This window comes from Dipodomys ordii, unplaced genomic scaffold (assembly GCF_000151885.1).
Source record: "Dipodomys ordii isolate 6190 unplaced genomic scaffold, Dord_2.0 Scaffold15, whole genome shotgun sequence".
In the NCBI taxonomy this organism is placed as follows: domain Eukaryota; kingdom Metazoa; phylum Chordata; class Mammalia; order Rodentia; family Heteromyidae; genus Dipodomys; species Dipodomys ordii.
Genome location: NW_012267231.1, coordinates 5,258,257 through 5,278,390, shown reverse-complemented (window position 1 = coordinate 5,278,390; position 20,134 = coordinate 5,258,257). Strand labels below are relative to the sequence as shown.

At 42.6% G+C, this 20,134-nt stretch overlaps 1 protein-coding gene across 2 annotated transcripts in view; it reads right to left on the bottom strand.

Moving 5' to 3' along the window:
* Positions 1–1,363: 1,363 nt before the first annotated feature.
* The window catches only part of Mctp2 (multiple C2 domains, transmembrane 2), a 113,682-nt gene continuing 94,911 nt past the window's right edge, over positions 1,364–20,134 (bottom strand). For both annotated transcript variants that reach the window (XM_013012180.1, XM_013012181.1), the window contains 4 exons: positions 17,162–17,271; positions 10,360–10,469; positions 4,235–4,332; positions 1,364–1,831 (listed from right to left, as the gene is read on the bottom strand). In XM_013012180.1, the coding sequence (XP_012867634.1) occupies positions 1,763–1,831; positions 4,235–4,332; positions 10,360–10,469; positions 17,162–17,271 (387 nt within the window). In that variant the 3' untranslated portion in view covers positions 1,364–1,762. The remainder of the gene's footprint in view (positions 1,832–4,234; positions 4,333–10,359; positions 10,470–17,161; positions 17,272–20,134) is intronic.

Here is a 20,134-nt window from a genome sequence, read left to right as displayed (position 1 = left end):
TGTCAGCTTAAAAAAAATATATCTGACTTCGGTCCTTACAAAATGACGGATGATAAGCTGGGTGATAGTTTGGAGCAAGACAATGAAAGCATTGTTTACCCAGAAGATTGAGTAACTCGTTCAACAAAAGAGCTTCTTGGGTATCTATTGTACGTACAACTAAGAGACTTACGGAGGCTCTTATAATCTCTGCAAGGCTCTTTTCCAGCCAGCTTCAATAACTTGAAGCAAATCAAATCATGCAGAAATCTGTCTCTACCAGAAAGAAACCTACGAAGATACAATATGAAGAAAAAAAGAAAGAAAGAAAGAAAGAAACAGACACAAGATAAGGTTTAGAATGGTCGGCTTTTTCTCATAAACATTTTGTTTGATTATTATTAAATTACAACCCAGAGACAAAAGGGGGGAAAAAAACCACGTACACACACAGTAAAGTCACTATTAAATTAGGTCTTTTTACCCCAACCTTTCTTTACAATACATACACATATAAAATTGCATGTTAAGGTATGCATGAACATCAGTCATTGAAGATTAAATATCATTCGGACACAGATCCTTGTATACATTCCAGATATGCACAAAGTCGAGGCTTTTTTGTTTGGTGAGTGGGACTGGATATGTGCAGGAGTTAGGTACAAGCAAAAGAACACTTCGGGGTGGGATCTTTCTTACAAGTGTGGCTCTGAGACAAATTTGTATTGTAGATAGCTTATTTTGACCACAGAGAAGCAAAAAGTGAGAGAGAGAGAGAGATCCAGAACAAGACCGAAATGGTGATATATTTCAGTCAGCAGCTGCTCCCTCAGTCTTCTCCATGCAGCCATCTCAATACTCTCAGAATTAATTTTTTTCACCCCCTCCTCCCATCCTCACAACAGCCCGGCCTTTCCCTAACTCCAGGCTGACATACTGTTTATGGAGAGCGGTGGTTACGCTGAGGCAGGAGCTCTGGCATTTTGAAGGTGACACAATCCTTGCTGAAAACAGATCCCTGGGGACCCCTCTAGGCCAGCAATGGACCAAGGTGCAGGCTGGCACCCAGCTGTGCAACATACAGGTCCTCCAAAGGCCTGGATTCCTTCCGGAAGGCATTACAAATGTTTTTTTCTTCTTCTTCTTCTTCTGTTATATATTTATCCGTCTAGATGATGGTTACCACAGACTCACTAAATTGAAAGAAACTTTGAGGGATACCCTGCAAGAAGAATGGGGGTAGGGGTGAAGAGATTGTGTTGGAGACAGGCTGTGGCCATGTAGCTCAGCCAGCCGGGCCTGGCATCCACCACACAGTCCAAGCTGATACAGAACTTTCCATCTGTATGCTTCAGCCTCTCCCCCCAACCCCTGGCCGGGGGGGGGGGGAAGCTGAGATTACAGTTGTGTGCCACCATACCCAACGGGGAATAACAAGACAGTAATGAGAATCAGCTGGAGGGAGGGGTGGAGGGGGTGGAAGTCAGAATTATTCTGGAACCCATGTGGGTCTCCTGCTGTTCCCCAGGGGGTGGGGGTGGGAGGGGTTCATTCTTCAAGCCAGTGCAAACTGTGCTGCTGCGGTAGCATCTTCTGATCCAGACTCCATGTTGTCTCCTGGGGGGAGGGGCTGGGTTCTTTTGGGTGAGTGGCTGGGTCTCTGCATCTGAGACACCCAGGCGTAGAGATGGCTGCATGTGAAGAAGAAGAAGACAGGATCCAGGGAGGGGTCTACACAGCCCAGGGCCGCATGTCTGGATGCCAGTTTGGTTGGGCACACATTCTAGAGAGTGCTGCGCTTCTTCCTAAGGGGACTCTGGCTGCCACAGGGTTTCAGTTCTGCATACTGCACCTGTGAAAACAAGCAGAAGCGAAGCGGGCGGTTAGGTAACCCTAGCTTACCACCGAGTGTGTTAATGACTCCCCAAGGCACCAGGAGGAAGGGTCAAAGGTAATGAATCATTTTCTGAACGCCAAGAACATGGGTTGGGGGCAGGCGGGTTGGGGTGGGAGAATTAATTGCAGGAAGGATTTGAGAAGCCATGCATCATTTCTTGAAACCCCCAAAAATATCAAAAGCAGATATTTTTTTTTCTCTCCCCTTGCCTTCCTAATGAGATGCGTGGAATTCTACCTGCGCCGGGCAGGCCAGATGATCTAAGTTTCGTGCACTGTGCCAATTTTCAACCATAAGGAAGTTTAATGACCGCCTCTTGGGAATGTTTATCTTCATCGAGGACACACTTAACTTAGGGAGATTTATTCATCTAAATATATATATATATAAACCTAAAATCTCAGCCAATTAGAGTCATTTATTTTCCCTAAGAGGGGAAAGAAATGGCAGAAATTGATACAGGGCCCCCAGACTTCTATAAAGTTCTCTTTTAAAAGAAATTAATTCTGCTTCCAATACAATGGCTAAAACATCTGAGTCAGGCATGGGCGTTCAGGGAGATGCCCTTGGCACTGTGGCATAGTGCTGTTTGAATGCCCCCTTCGAGGGCTGGGAAGGTGGCTCAGTGGTAGAGCACTTGCCACACATGCATGAGGCCCTGGGTTCGATTCCTCAGCACCACATAAGCAGAAAAAGCCACAAGTGGCACTATGGCTCAAGTGGTAGAGCGCTCGCCTTGAGCTGAAGAGCTGAGGGACAGCGCCCAGGCCACAACCGACAAAAAAAAAAAAGAATGCCCTCTTCACCAGGCCAGGAGCCACTTGCAAACATTCTTTTTGTTGAATCTCCCTGTACACAAGCCAACTCCCGCTGGAAGGCCACTCCCAGAGGACTGGTTCTTCTCTCTGCATAGACAGTCCAGCAAGGGGCTTGATGGAAACTTCTCTTCTCTGAGGATACAGCCTGGACCTCACAGGGCACCCCCATCCCCCCAGTGATGGGACAATGCAAACCCACCACTTAGCTGTGTGGCTGGGACAGGCACTGGTAGAAACGATTGTATGACTGACCCCATGGGCTCGCTCATTTTAGCATTTGTGCCAAATTGTCCCCAAGGACATTCTGCCCAATCAGTAGATAGGCTACCAGAGGCCGAAAGCAGATACATGCAAAGATTAAAAATAAAACACCACTATTCCTTCTAGTGTTTGGTGACCGTCTAAGGGACAAAAAAGATGATCATCCCCCACAAAGCAGAGTCCAGGTCATCTTTAATTGTGTCACACCAATGTGAAAGAAAAAGATGCATTTCAACAGTGAAGTGGATCAGGAAATGAAGGCCAAAGTGGGGGATAAAATAGCGTCATGGTCAGTTTTAATCTCCAAAAACGTGGAATTAAGAGGGAGAGGAATTCTGAGAACTGGAGGCCCCAGGAATCTCAAATCCACCCGGAGATATCAGGGGGCCGGTTGTGTTCCAGGAGACCTCACAGTAGAAAAAAAAATCAATATTTGATTTGGGATTCTCTCTGAGAATTAGGAACTGTGCCTTTGATGGTCATGATTTCACACCACGGTCTCCCACCTACCTACTCAGTATTAGAGAGAGAGCTCCCTGCCTTCCTTTCCTCTACACGGAGAGTAGGCTAAATCTGCAGGACCGCTGCTCAAGCTGTTCTCTGGGGCTGCGCTGCCTTTGTAAGCCTGGTTATCCACAAAAAATGAGACGCTGCTGGACTAAGCGTCTGTTCCCTGTGAATAATACTTGCGATTGATCTCAAGTTATTTCCACGACGTGTATTAGAGAAAAGCAGGGACTTCGCCCTTAGCATCCCTAAAGTCTTTAAAAGGAAGGAGGAGAGAAAAGGGGAGGCCCGGGAAATAACTGGGGGCAAACAAGCAGAAATAATAATAATAGTAATAATCCTCTTGTCCTCATACTTCCCCAGAAAATGCCTGCCACCCAGAAGCAGCAGAAAGGAACACCCGTCCGGTGCGGATCGGATGTGATTCCAGTCCTTGAGCTCATCTTATCCTCTTTAGAGAGACGAGCAATCAAAGCGGAAAGGAACGCCAACCAGCCACTACAACGGCCGCAGCTCAGTGTGAGCTCCCAATCGTTCCTAAGGACCTCTTTCTCGGGATAATTTTCACCATCCTCTCAAGCTTTAGGCACCAGGTGTTTGGATTTGTGTGGTTTTGCACCTCCCTGTAAGCCAGGTCTCCATTTTGGGGAGGGGATTTTTTTTCCTGGCTCTTTGTTCTCAATGACACAAGCAAAAGCCCTGTACCCCTACAGCACCAGGCTTGCATGCCCCTGTTAGTGGCGACCATGGACTACAACCATTGACTACATACCTTTTGAACATCCGATGGTACCCTGGAGAGAAAGTCTAGTAGCTCATTATTGTCGATCGAATAGGGATTTCGAAGCTTCTTCGTAAATTTATTTATGCCTGGAACGAAAACATAGAAGCCCTCGAATATATCTATCTTTAAAAGACTTTGCCTGATGGGCGGGTGGGGGGCAGCATTCACAAGTAAAAATTAGTGTGAAAACAATGACGAGATTGCAAGTCATGCACATCTGTCATTTGAAATCACTCACAAAGATTTTTTTTTCTGTGAAGGAAAGAAGCTGGGGGGCGGGGGGAGTGAGCGGGGAATGGTAGAAGAGGGGCTCTCTCTCCTCTTCAGCTGTGAAAAAGCCCATTACAATCCCAGCAGTACGGCAGCAAGAAACACGCTACAACTGGGGAGCTCATTGGCTTCTTTTTCTTTTTTTTCACTTTTGGAAGATGGCTGATTAACAGCCTCCTCATCTATGAACACAAACGTCCCAGAGGGGAAAAGGCCTTCATTACCCAAAACAAGTCTCTGCTTGGAGCCTGTGGACCCAATGTGACTGGGGGGAGCGGAAAGCGAGAGTTTTCCTTCTCAAACACAAACCGCAACAATCCCCCGACCCCAGTCTCTACTTCCAACTTATTTTCACAGGTCTCTGTCTCTGTCTCTGTCTCTCTCTCTCTTTCCCCCCTTCCCTCTCCAGAACAGAACTTGACATGTCGATTGTACTTTGCTTCAGGAAACTGTGAAAAAAGGAAAGTTATTATTGGAAAATGATCTGACTATGGGAGCTAACTTTAATGTATAGAATGCACCGCCAGCATGTGGGTTTAGCTGCTGGGCGGTGAAAGGTGTGCCAACTGAAGACCAGCCAAGGGTAATGAGAAGGGGGGAGTCCAGCATTGAAGACATCAATGTATACTGTAAGCTTCTGTCTTGGGTCGCTGTAACTTTGGGCATGCCCAGAGCACATCTCCCAAGCTCTCTCCTGTAAGAGGAGAGACTTCCTCTCAATCATGCTTGAGTATCTACCATGTTCCTCAGGGCTGCAATCCAGAGTTCATGAACAATAGTCCTATAAAAAAAAGACAACTTCTTTTTTTTCTGTTGAGGTTTAGAAGCAGAAAGATTCGGTGGCCTTCTGAAGTTTTGCCACAGAGTGCTTAACAAGGATCGTATCCGAAGCCCTGTCAACCCCAATGATGCTGAATGAATTCTTCAGGTAGGTGTGCTCTAAATGTTAAGTTCAACAGTTCCCAACACACATACGTGCGCACTCACACACACACACACACACCACTGACCCACAAGGTTTGATGTTTTCTTTTGTTCAATAAATATGACTTTGCTTTCATCTAAAGACTAGACTTCCTGCACAGCATTATACCTAACACAATGCCAGTCCCTGGTTCTTTTCTTTTGGGGGGTCAGATTTGCATCTGCTTTGCAAATGGGGGGCAGCCATTGTTCATGGGTAAATGGTGGCCAGGGGGAAAAGTTCTCTGCAAACGATCATCTTTCCATTGTCAAAGCTGCGCTCTGCCTTTCTTCCCTCTACCCCGACTTGCAAGCCTCATATTTCTAACTACCCCTCCACCCCAGAGTTCCTTTTAAACCAAAATACTCTTGCTGTGTTATTCTAAAGACATTTAATTGTAGCATGGGCTTTTTGGCAAAAGAAAACAGACAAGGCAGAATGATGAAGGGAAACAAAGACGTATTGAGAAAAGATATATCTCCCATTGTTAATTATATATAGTGCGCGCATCTGGAGTCTTTACAATGAACAGCAAGGCAGGGATAATATCACAGCCGATCAAAACACTGCATTCTTAGTCACTGAGAAGATTATAAACCTGCACAGTAGCTCAAATGCACCAATAAAGGCAGAAGTAGTCCACAATGCACTAGAACTGTCTACATTTGGGGGGGGGAAACTTTGAATAAAAATTACAAGGCATTCAGATCTCATGCTTCAAAAGTACACCTTATTTTTTTAAGGTCTCTCAGTCATGACTATTTGAGTGATTCCACCATATTATCTGTTATGGAAGATCAAGGGTGAGCAGATCATAACTCCTGGGTCATGGTAAAACGTGATGGGACAATGTAACAAAGGTTATGGAGCAGGAAAATCCGAGCCCCAGATCAAGCTTGATAATGTATTAACTGTGTGGTTTCAGGCAAAATACTTAACCCTCCTCTGTTTCTTGTTATCCCACAAATGAAATCTTTTCTTTTTACATAAATACATTTTATTGTTATTGTAGAGGTGATGTCTATAGATACGTAAGTTACAGTTACGTGAGTCAAATAAAGAATACATTTCTTTTGATGCCAATTTTGAACCCTTTCCCTTCTCTCTCCTAGGTTTTCCCTGGCCCACAAGTGGTATAGTTCATTTTCCACCTAGTATCTAGTACAAATGAAATCTTTATAATAAAAGTGTTGCCCTATGTTTTTCCAGGGTTGATACAATATCACCGGATCCCACAGGCAAGAGGATTCTGTGATCTGTAGTCTGGAAATTTCCCATGACATACAGGATAACGAGGTTTTGTGCTGTTAGATATGCAATCACAGCCAAGCTGTAGACATCAGCATGCCCACTGTCATTGTCGTTGTTGTTTTTTCAATTTTCTTCTTGTTTTTACAGCCAAGAAGAAAACAGAAAAAGACAAGGGATAAGATTGGGGGGGTGGGGGAGACAAGAAAAGAAAAGAACTATTAATGGCCCTAGATCATAGGCCAAATGATCGATGAGGCAGACTGGAACCCTCTCATAGGAAAGAAAAACATATCATCACTTTATTATCAGGCACTTGTACAGGTAAGTAGCAAGGGGCCCTGAGTAAATAACTTTCAGTGGGGCAGAAGAGCCTGCATATTCTTTTGGAAAACCCTGAAAGTTTTTCCTATAAGAAAGATTATGTTATCAACTGGAGAGTCAAAGGTAAATGAGTTGTGGATCCTACATTTTAGCTCAGGGAATTTATACCCTCCTAGCAAACTCAAATCCAACTGAGCAATGGTTATCTGAGTGTGTATGAAGGGGGGGGGGGGAAGTCCTGGAATCTTTTTTTTAATTTCAAAATAATGCTTTCTTGACTGTTTTAATCATAAACTTCCTTTTCAGTAGTATATTTTATTTTTTATCATTCTTTAAAATTTTCTTTAAGTAGTTGTATAAAGGAGTTGCCACTCAACAAAGCAGTTTGTGAGTTCGGCTCTTCTGGAAATAAGGCTTTCAAATAAGTCTCTAAATTCCAGTAGATGTTTCCTAAGGAAAACTTTTGTAACTTGATTGAACACCTACTTGTCAGTTAAAAAAAAATCTCCAGCCAGTCATGGTGGCTCACGCCTGTAATCCTAGCTACTCAGGAGGCCTGGGCTGGGCAGGAAAGGCAGGGAGACTCTTATCTCCAATAAACCGCTCAGAAAACCGGAAGTGGCACTGTGGCTCAAGTGGTAGAGTGCTAGCCTGGAGCTGAAGAGCTGAGGGACAGCACCCAGGCCCAGAGTTCAAGCCCCACCACTGACAAAAAGAAAAGAAAAGAAAAAACCTCCCACACAAGAGTTCTAGATACGGGAAAAGCACCTCCAAAGAACAGAATAGAAGGAAAAGGGTGGTTGGGAGGAAGTCTCTTGTATACAGGAAACCTTGGGTAGAGTGTCTTCTGAGCATGCCCAAAGCCCAAGGTAGAGCTACCAAGGATAGAGACTGTATAGTGTACTGGCATCTCAAACGCTGAACCTCGCTCTCATTACCACCACCCCATCCTAAGTTATCACGCACTCCATCTTCCAGGTGAGCTCACATGCTGGCGTTGCAGTACACAGATTGTTAGCAACCATTCACAGCAAGATAATTTCCCGATGACCCAACTGCTTTCCTGATGTTTATGGAGAATGTGGGAGTCTAGAACCTATGTGCAGATGTGTTCTATTCTCTGGAGGAAAAAAAAAATCACCTAGCAAATTTTGGGCTCTTGGTCTACTTTAGGAGTTAAAACAGTTAACTTATGTCTTCATAAAGATTAAAAAAGGAGAAAGCATTAGAACCTTCATACACGTAAATAACAAATAGGCTGGGGAAAAGACAAAAGTCCTAATAAAACTACAGAACATATTCCAGGGTGAGCTCACAGGTTTTCCACGATGAGCCAGGCAATAGCTTCTGACTAGTAAGCTCATCAGGAAACTATGAGCTTCTGTGTGGAACCTAGAACTAGAGTATAAAACTCAAAATGTTTTGGCCCAGGAGAGAGCATAATAAACTCCAGTTTTATCCGTAAATGGAATCAGTGTTTCATTAAGTAAATGCATAGAGTTGTTTTGTTGTTGTTTTTGTTGGAAACCTGCCAATTGGAGGATCAGATCAGCAATCAAGTGATTTGGGTAAATAGGAAGAAGGGAGGAATCCTAAGTTTGGCAATGAAATTGGGACAGACCAACACAGGAGGTGCCTACAGGGGTCACATCCTTGGATTCCACAAGCCATCGATTGAAAGTATTAGCAAACATCATGTCTATATAGAACATGTACAGGGTTTTTTTTTTCCTTGTCACTATTACCTAAGCAATACAGTGTAACAATTATATCGTATTCATAGAGATTGGTGCCAGAATATATAGAGGTTATGTGTAGAGTTGGTGCCATTTATTTACTGGACGGGAGCTTCTGGTTTTGGGGTGATGTTTGGGTATCCACAGTGGGTTGTTAAAAAAAAAAACAACCGGTGGATGGCTGTATCAGCCTTCTCTGTGGACAAAAAGATGCATGGAACCAAGCATGTCCCCAACTGTGACACTCAACTTACATGAATTTGAAAATGAACAAAACACATCAAAGGAATCACACCTGGGTAGGATCAAACAGAAAATTTTGAGGTTTAAATGTGGTCTATAATTGGATTTGGAAACTAATTCTTACAGGGGGGAAGAGATTATTCAGTCAATGTACATTAAGATTTAGTATATGAAGTCTTCAGCTAAAAACTTTGGCATAATCAGTGTGCCACCAAAGAAGTTCACAGTTCCCCATTCAGGATCACAGTGGTAGTGTTGTTGCCAACTAAACAAATCCTTAGCGTGACTAGGAGAGGACTCGGACCCATGAAGAGAGGGCTAGAATGTTGCTTCTTCTTTACCCGGACTTACTAAAAGATTAAACAACACAGGAACGATTGGATTATAGTCTCTCAATATCTTTCTTGTCCTATAGTGATATGAATTGTCATACTTATCCCATAACTCTCTCTCCCTCCCTCCCTCCCCCATCTCTCTATCTCTCTCTCAGTCTCTGTCTCCATTCCTGAATGTCTAGTGTTGACTTCCATATCTCACCAGAGTTCTATATCTGGAGATGTTCTTCATGGTTCTACAAGAATGGTAGATTTTTTTTTTTAACCAAGCAATTGTAGGTCCTCCGCTACTGCCCCAGGTGAATGCATGTCCAAGCAGCCTCTCACCTAAGTCAACTTCCTGCACGTCTTTACCTGAGAAGATGGAAACCACACAGCCACAGATAAAGGCTGTATCAGCTTCTTCAACAAACAGGTCTGACACCTCCCTGTGCCTCCCGTCAGTCAACCCAGATCCCACCCCTCAACGGGCAACATCGCTCAAGTAGTCACAGAAAGTCTCCTCCCTCACCCATTCCTTCTGGATTTGAGTATGGCCTGAGTTTAGTTATTATTGTCTCCCAAAGAGATGAAGTAATACGAGCAACCTGGTGGGCAACTAAATCTACTTTTACAGCATGCACAGGGGCAAGATGCAGGTGTATGCTTGCAGTGCGGGCCTCAGCGTTTCTGGAAAGTTACCGGCCGCAGCAATGTATTGTTCCAGAGGATTTATGACTGGGGAAAACCGGGAGAGAAATGGCCTGCGCAGTCACATTTTTTTTTATTTGATCACAGTGATGCAAGGGCGCCATAAATATCTATACAGATCGTTCATGCAACTGGGCTTTCCAGGGAGATCCTGGAAGATTTTCTTCCCCAAATGCTTCCCTTTGGTCTCATGTTTAATTGCCAACAAGAGCACATTTAAAAGTTCACAGTTGTACTTTAAGAGTTGAGTAATTGGTTCTTACCTCGAACTGCCTGCTAGCAAGAACACCAAGGCAAACTTACCCCAGATTAAAACGATGTAACGCAGAGGGACGAAGTACAAGATGACAGTAATGATGGCAAGGATCAGGCAGGCCAGCAGCGAGAGGAAAGGGACCGTCCAGTTAAAGGTGCTGTGGACAAATCACATCGATGTCATTTCCTTGAAGCTCAGAGACTTCCACAGTCACCCTGGCAGGTGTATTTTGCACTGGTAGTAAAACCAAGCCTATTGGCCAAGCTTCTTGAAGCCATGGAATTACATGTCCTTTAATAAAGGACTGTCAAGATCAAACTCCACTGTATGATTTGAGACCCATTAATGAGGAGAAAGAACATCGCCCAGCAGCCATTCTACTTGTGAGAACAGCACTGATTTTGCTTTCCAGTAATCAGAAGTTCCTAACAGAAGACTTATTTTGGTCAAAGAAGTAACTAGAAAACTCCAGTACTACCACACATGTAGACAAGTAAGCATTAGTTTGATCTATACGCTTCTACCTGGAAAAACAAAGGCTGTAGTAACACTTCTATCACAGGTAAATTTGTTAGAGTTGAGCGTCGTCTTCTGTTTTAGTAGTGAGTTCAAGATCTGGCACACTGTATACTCTCAACTGGAGGAAAGGAGTTTCCTAGTTGTGTGTTGTCTCTGACACTATTTTCTTGGCTTTGTTCTTAGTGTTTTAAAGTACCTCTTTGGATAGTAAAGAAATCCGTGCTCTGTCATGATTTTATGTTTTATTTTAGGTCACTTTTTTTTCTATTTAGTAGCTTTGTCTTTATCTTGTTCGTAATTTAAAAAATAAAGATACATCTTCTTACATGATCAAATTCATCTTTATGTTTCCTTGTCAGTTTCTGGATTTGGTCAAAGGATTACAAGCCTACCACTCATTGAAGTGTTTCCTCCACTTCTTTATTGACGATTTCCATACACCTATGTAGAACCAGCCCCACCCTCACCTTTTCAGAGTAAAACTCGTAACAAAAGGTTGGGGGCGGGGGTAAGTTCGAAAGATGTGTCTGATTATAGGTGGGCTTCACATTTGCTCCAGCCATCTGTGGTGGCAAAGCATCAACCTTGCAGCGATCCCTAGTCACGTCACAACCCCAGACAAGCCCCATGAATGTCCATCAGTGCAGCTCACAACAGCAGCACTTACAAAGAAAATAACCTCACGAAGAAATCCCTCTACAAAATATCCAAGGGAATGAAAAGCTAGATTTATACTCTGTAATAATGCATGGGTGTGGAAAGCTATGAAAACAGAAGACTATCCACGCACCCAAAACTACAAAATGGATGTTCAAGGTAGAAATAGTGAAAAATATACATATAAGTATATTTGTAATATGTAGTGAACAATTGCATATAATATATAATTACATATGTTACATAACATAAAAATCACATGTAATATATACTTGCATGCTATATATAAATAATTCTATGTAATATATAAATAATTCAATACATTAATAATGACATATAATATGTAAATAATTACAGCTATATCACTGAATTTCTACATGTATAAATTCTGTACTTACAGGTTTCATCCTGAACAAACCTCTGAAAGATACTTAATGCTAACTAGCTATGATTGAAGAGGAAGAAGGTACAGAATGTGGTCAGAGACACTGCTTCATTGGCTGTGTTTGATGATGTTTATAATGGACTCCTACCAGATATAATAAAATATCAAGACAAATATTCAACGGCATTAGCTTTTTTGCTTTTTTTTTTAAGTGCAAACATAATGGGAGATCCTGGATACAAATCCACTCTTTTATTTTTCACCTTGGCAGATTACTAGCTTAGTATGTTATAATTTGAAATTTTTCTGTTCAAACATTCCTTAACCAGAAGTATAACCACCAATATTGCACCAAGCTCTTGGTGTTTTACTCACGTTTCACATATGCAAAAAACAACATCTTATAGAGACAGAAAATCTTTGATATTTTATCAAATCTCTTATCCCAGTATCTAGGACACAGTCATCTATGTACCGTCAACAGTACTATCTGGACTAAGTGTTAGCTACACTCAATTTTTCCTTGATCCTGTGCCAAGTTAGCATAAATATGAGAACAAAGCAAATCAGGTAGGATTTTGAAGACAAGGAAAGTTAACATAAATGTATAAAATTAGATTGAGAAAAAAGTATGCATTATGATTGCATTACGGTTTCCTTAAGGTGTAATACTATTATACCTTAAGAAAGTAAAATACAAGGTAAACCACATCTTAGCTCATTTTGGAAAGAAAAGGAAGAAGAAAAGGAAATGAGGCCAACACTAGGCTGACATGAAAATAAGAAAATAATAAGAGTGTGACAATAAGATGAACACAAGGACTCGGGTGGGGGGTAGGGGTGGGGGGAGGTGAGCCAAGGTCTAGTTTTACTCTGATAATTCCTGTGAAATACTGGAATGCTGAGTTTATTTACTTCCTGTATGGTCCACGGGGATACAAGATAAAGAGCCAAACAGATTGCCACCCTGGCCTGAAGCATACAGACTCCTGCGTAAAGCATGAGATACAGAGGATAAATGAAAGGAGGAAGAGGAACTATGCAAAAGTGGACACAAGCATGCCGGCCAGGACCTTGACACTAGGTAAGGTGACCAACCAAAGTCCAGCCACCAACGCAGATGGAAAAGTTTCACAAAGCATTAGGATTAAAAATAAAAGAGGATCTCATGTTGGTAGCTGCCCATGGTAACTGTTTAAAATCCTCTCTAGTAATATTCACTATCAAACCAGACAGTATAATCCCAGAACAAAACCCAAGAAATATGATTTCCCAATTACGTATAATGCAAACACGTACACACACACACACACACACACACACACACACACACACACACAGTACCACAAATAAGAACCAGCAGAAGAAATAATAGAGAGGAAGTTCCAAAATAAAAAAGATTTCCAGTATTGAGAACTAACCTGAAATGGTAGAAGTGATAAAAGTGGAGAATGAAAAGTAATACTATCACTAAGGAAGAGATAACAAAGAGATGACCAAGAAAGTAGAATGCTGACAAAGGAAAATGACCATCTTTAGAAATCCAACTATAGAGTGAAATGTCTCAAGGCTATAGAAACACACACAGTACAAGATCGCCATGGCAAACACTCGGGAAGGCATCACCCACGAAACACAAACATGAAAGACACCAGAGAGGTTCAGGCTCCCAGAACTGAGATGAAGAGTCCCACACTGATGAGGAAGTGGAGTCAGCAGTTAATGTTAGACTTCGGGAAATCATGCTGCTACATGAGAAGTGACAACTAAATGAAGAGCAGAAGAGTATTTCAACTCCTGGCAATCAGAGGAAAATCACACACCTGAAAGTTAAATGACAGGCAGGGCAAGGTGACTCATGCCTGTCATCCTAGCTGCTCAGGAAGCTGAGATCTAAGGATACAGGTTCAAAGCTATCCCGGGCAAGGGAAGTCCATCGGTCTCTTAGAAAAAGACTCCTCAGAAAAAGCTAGAAATGGTGTTTCAAGTGGTAGAGTGCTAGCCTTGAGTACAAAAAGGCTTAAGGACACTTAAAATCTCAGCCTATTGCTAATTAGGCTACTTCACATTGGCTAATAAGCCAACTCACCAGGAAAAGAAGAGTTTTAACACACTAAGAACTGATAACTTTACTTCAAATACATAGAAAACAAAAACTAACCAATCCACAGATAGACAAATTCCCAGTCACAGAAGATTTTAACATGTTTAAGAGAACCAGCCGACCAAAACTCAAAACATGAACAATACACACACAACAGACCCTGTTGAAAAAATATGCACAAACATACATGTGTCTGCACAAACAATACACCCAATCTTTCACTTGCCAACATCAGGGGGGAAATTTATAGAAGTAGGCCATTGGTAAGTCAGTATTTTCTGAACATAAAGAAATTAAGGGACGAACAGGAAAAGTAGAAAACCAGATGTAGAAAATCACCTAAAGTGATAAGAAATTAAATAATGTATTCTGGGACCAAGAAAGAAATCAAAATAGGAATCAGAGACTAGCTCTCGCTAAATGAATGAATATAAAATTATTACGAGCCAGAATTCTTGGCAGAGTCCAATCTTTCCCATCTTCCAATCAAACCATTTATATATTAAAAACAATTCACAGGCTCATCAATTTTCCTCCCATGGGAGCTCCACACATTTTAAGAAGGACTGAATTAAGGAGACATGAAACAAATGGGGGGGAAGGGGGCCAGGGAATATTGAGTTCCTCCTTCAGTCATTCAACCACATAGGCTCACCAAAGTGTAAATAAAGATACAATTGGCATTAATTAATTAATGATGGTGCACACATCCCAAAAGCAGTGCCTAGCTCCTCTCCAACCTGTCTGCCCTCATTATTTTCATGGTTGGGCCAATGTGGTGATTCCTTTCCTTGACTCCTAGGCAGGGACAAATGAAGTCTTCTGAATTCCTCACACAGACACAAAGAGACAGATAACTGATGATGGATGGAAACAGAGGGATAGATAGATAGATAGATAGATAGATAGATAGATAGATAGATAGATAGATAGATAGATAGATAGATAGATGATAGATAGTCAGAGAGATAGATAGATAGATAGATAGATAGATAGATAGATGATAGATAGATAGATAGATGATAGATAGATAGTCAGATAGATAGATACACATTCCACCACCCCACTTTGGACTTGTCTGTTGTAATATTGTAATATTGTCCCTGTGTGTGCTTTCATTCACAGTTTTCACATGAGGTTGTAAACTCTCCTTATACCTGAGCCCTGGACCCCAGACGCCCCCTGGGTCTTTCTATCTTCATGATTGTTCTTTCCGACAGGTGATTCTCAGATGAGACCAAACGCATGATCCTCTCCCTCCCCTGCTCTCGATTTGCTTGTAACCTGCTTGCCCATCTTCCTCGCCCAGGCAATCTCCACTTCCCTTCTAGGTTGGGGCAGGTTAGCTTCATCCCATTTGAATGTGATTTCTACATGGAGCCCTGAAACATGTGCTGGCGTGATTTCCCTGTTCTCTTAGATCCATGTGAATCTTGTTCTCTCCTTCCTCCTTGGAGATTTTGTAGCTACTCAAGGACACCGTGGCTGGAGCCATTACTCCATCAGACCAGAACATACACCAGTACATCGCCGCTCTTACCTGGCCTACCTGACATCTCGAGCATATCAACGCTCTATGTTGAGTCATTATGTCATACGTACATTTGACGTCTGTATCACATTCGAAGAGGTACTTACACAAAGTACAGGAAGGAATAAAAGAAGAAGACATCAGGTATTCCCTGTCAATATAGCGCCATTGGAGCTTTCCCCCCATCCGTAGCCATGAAACTTGCTCCAAGAGACTGTTAGTTGCCAAAACTTAGGGTAAAAGTTTTCCTAGTTCTTAAGCACTGAATTACAATAGAATTCCAACCGGATGACACACCAAGTCCCACTTGAATGGGCAGCGGGGACGTTAAGGTCACCGCGATCATGCATGGCCAGAGAATTAATAGGAGCAGCTGGGCACAACAGGACTCTCTGTTCGTGGCTGAAAACACATCTCCGCCATGGCCGCCACAGCTGCACCGGGCACAGCTGCCCCCTCAGAAAGCGCTCTTAAACGCTGAGAGCCTCTTTAAATCACGCTGCCCTCTTCTCTCCTCAGACCCATTTCCTTTAACATTATCCACCACACAACAGGCACAGTTGTGTTTTAGAGAGACGGAAGAATGGGGACCGTGTTCCCCCACCCCCACCACACACACACAACATGATCTTCCTTCCTGGGCCTTGCCCCCACTTCAGAGCCTCCTCTTACCCTTCTCCCTTCTGTATGAAGGGGCTTTTCCTTCCACTCAAGACTCTGAATGATAAACCTCATCTCCAGACACTGCCACAGTCCACTCCCTATGTCAGGGGGCTGTTCAATCCCCTCCCCTGGACAAAGGGCCCCCATTGACTAGAGCCCTCATTCACCCCTGCTTTGCCAGCTGTGATCTTGTCCTCAGGGATACTGAGAAATCGTAGTGTTCATTTTTTCTTCTCTCTCTCTCCCTCTCCTCCCTCCCCCCTCATTAACCTCTCTGTACTAATCAGACTTCCTCCAGCATCTGGTCTCCTGGAGAAAGAATTCTCTTGGGTTGGATTTGAGTCAAGGCTCTCCTGGTTTGATTTGGTTTTGTTGTTTTTTGGGGGGTTTCTATGTCTAACTACATACCAGCTGACAGCTTCTGCCCTCCGATGGACAGAGTTGTATGTGTCACGGACCACATGGCTTATATAAGGATAAGTCTTGTCTACAAGGCACGACCTGCCCCACTGCCATGCTGAGACACCCCTGTACACGGTGAATCAAGGCCCAGGCATCCATCCAGGGGTGCAGCGAGCCATGTGTCCCCTTCTCAGATCATCCAGAGAAAGATTTCATGCCCGACACCCATTGCAATTTGGGATGCCCATGAGAAAGGCTCTCTGAGGGCATCCTTGAGGAAGAGGGTAACCTATTTTTACATCCCAGAATCTATCACCCAAACCAGGGCATGATGGAGAATGAAAGGGGACACTATTAATAGTCACCCTGAGACAATTCACGTACAGTGAGCCATATGGTCACCCCAATTCCAAGGGGACACCCAACCGTGAAGCTGACAAGCTCAACACACAAGCCAACCCACATCAAAGCAGGCTGGTATGATGCTCCTGCTTTCGTTTGCGTTGTAACTCCTCTGGCCTCTTGGTCCCCTCCTCCCACCATCCCTGATCTACTTTCTACCCCACATCATGCACCACAACAACTTACTTTTTAATTCTTTCTCCAAAAGACGCTACTTCCTCCAAGATGTTTTGGACAGTGGAGACAATATCCTGGACCATATAGAGTCTCTCAATGAACCCTTTTTTCTCAGATTCCTGGGGAGACAGAAGCGAGATTGAACGTAGCCAATGCATATTTTATTGTGCCTCTCCAGAACTCAGGCAACGGTATCAGAATTTAACCAACAGAGTTTTATGTGTCTAATGTATCACAACTTGTTGCTTTATTATCACCAGCTGCCTCTGTTCTATCCAAGCTAGTAGGTGGTGACAGGTCAAAACCCCTAGAAACCAGGGGCTTCGCTTCTGGGCCTGGGTGGCCTGGACCTTCCCCTGCAGAATTCCACAGGGTCTAAGCCAAGAGGACTCCGTGCTTGCCCTTCTTCTCAATGTCATCTCAAGAACCCTCTTCTCTTGCAGTCCTGCAGAACTGCTCCCACCGCAAGGATATGTTGGAGATACACATAACACGCTCCTTCACACTGAGGTTTCTTACTCAAACTGCTGCCATTTTATATCATGTGGCCAGCCATTGGCAGGTCTGAAGAACATTCCAGTCATTCCTCTTTGTTGGGCAAACACCAAAAGACCCTGCTTGAAACAACTGGATCATGCATGGCCCTGGACCCCAACCTCCCACATCATTTGTGCAAGGACATTTGAGAGTCGTCCATGTGTTCACGATAGCGTGAGCAATTAGAAGCTCATCTTCCTCGGTTTGTAATTCTTCGATGGCGATGGATTTCTGCTTTCTAAGAGCATCCTCCCCAACTTGTATACACAGACTTTAAATGTGCTTGTACCATGGTACATAAACAGAATGTTACCAACATAATCTAGACATTAGGCAAATGGCCAAGGAAAGAAAATTCCCTAATTTCTTCTCTTCTGCGAAAATCTCCTAACTTCTCCTCGAGCCACACCATACTTGGGGTGAGATAATTTCATCGCTCCTGCCCCTCTGGCTCATCGCTACTCAGGTTCAAGTCTCAACTCCAGATATGGTCTTTCTTAATGAGAAGTTTACTTGGGTTCAACTTACAGGAGGCTAATAAGCAAATGCTTCTAAGTTTAGGAGGTGAGTCCTATCATATTCCCAGTGCATCAAGAGGGGGAAAAAATCATGATATTCATCTTATGTTTTTGGCTTCATTAAACTGGAATCATGAAATGGAACACTACCCACCGCCCTTGAGCGATTGTCAATAACAGCACAAATTGGGTGATGATATAAAAAAACACTAGCTCCCCTTCTTTTATCTGCCCTTGTTTCTGAGGCTATGGGTAAAAAAGACCAAAGACAAAGGCCGGGCTAGAACGTAGTATTATTACCTTCTCTCTTGAAGTACTGGGGTCTACAATGACTTGAGGGACTTCTTCCCAGCTAGTCTGTTCTCTTACATAGCCATTTATTCTGTATTTCTTTTTTTAACACTTTTTTATTGTAAAAATACTGTACAGAGGGGTTAGTTACATGAGTAAGGTAATGAGTACATTTTTTTATCGAGCAGTGTTGCCTCCTCCTTTGATTTTCCCCTACCAACCAGTTAATATAGGAAGAAAAAAATGAGGCTCATCATTCCTTCTCACAATACCAAACTTGCAAGACACTTGCATTTTTATCCTAGTTTTAAATTCTTTTTTTTCCTCCCCTCCTTTACTATAATTCGCCTAAGCAGTTTGTATTAAAAATTAGATATGCAGCCAGACCGACCTCATTTATGTTCAGCCAACTGCTGACATCTATTCATGAACACAATGATGAAAACCCATCTCTGTCTCCTCCATAAGTGCCCGGGTTTAGAAAAGGCACATTTGAAAGCACTGGGGAATTTGACCCAAAGGGCAAAAGTGGTTTCCTCTTTTCTACAGAAACTCATTTAGGTCAAAACAATTTCTTGGAAAAATGGCTCAAATTTCCATGTGGTTCAGTTTAATAAAAAAAAAACTTCCTATTTTAATTGCCTGATTTTTTATTTTTTTTTATTTTTGCCTATGCAACAACCAAATACTGCAGACTTGGTTGTAAAGAGAGGATTCATGAATTAGTAAGACCAGACCAATAAATGATTTTGACAAAGTCCTTTTCATTTTTAATGAATTTGATGCTTTAGTTTCACTATTTGGAATCCAAAGACTAGGTTAAAAGGGCCTTACTATAATCCAGGGTAAAAAAATAATAATAATTCATCATCCAGTTCCGTTTACTCTTAAGAAAGTAATCAACTGCATGTAATTTTTGTTTTAATAAAACAACTTGGTTTTATCGTATTGGTGGAACTCTATTATTCCATTTCATTTTCTTAAGCCCATTATTTCAAAGCAAAACAGAAACCTAAATTGTGCACATTAAAATGACAAACTGGTCACGATGGTCATGTGAACAGTTTAAATGACACCTAGTGGCATTTTAGTCCAATCTGTCTCTAATCCCATGCCAGGATTATTTTAACAATATAATTTCTAATGTCACCTTTTCACTTGTAATACTTCACAAAATTGTTCTTAATCATCTTCAGAGCTACACTAAATGGTCATTAAATTGACACCTTAATTGACTCCAGTGTAGATCATCATTAAGCAATACTTTTCAAGCCAGGCGCCGGTGGCTTACCCCTGTATTCCTCCCCACTCAGGAGAAGTCCTACACAAGACTTTGCCACTGATAGATGAGAAGAAGAACTGTCCATCTGAGCCTATATGAGGATTAAGACTGTAATCGTTTCTGTTCTCTGAAATGCCTAGATGCCTTTGGACACCGTCTGTGTGTACGTTGCAAGACATGGTAGCTTCTGTCCTAGAGGAGGATGCTATTTATATTTTCGTTCATTTTCTCCACAACCTTCCCATTCTGCTACCCTATGTCCCCACTTGAACTGATGGACCAGCAGATAAAGCCAGACTGCGCTATCTGACCTGGTTATCAGCAGCACCAACCACTCATGGCGGTACCTCCTCC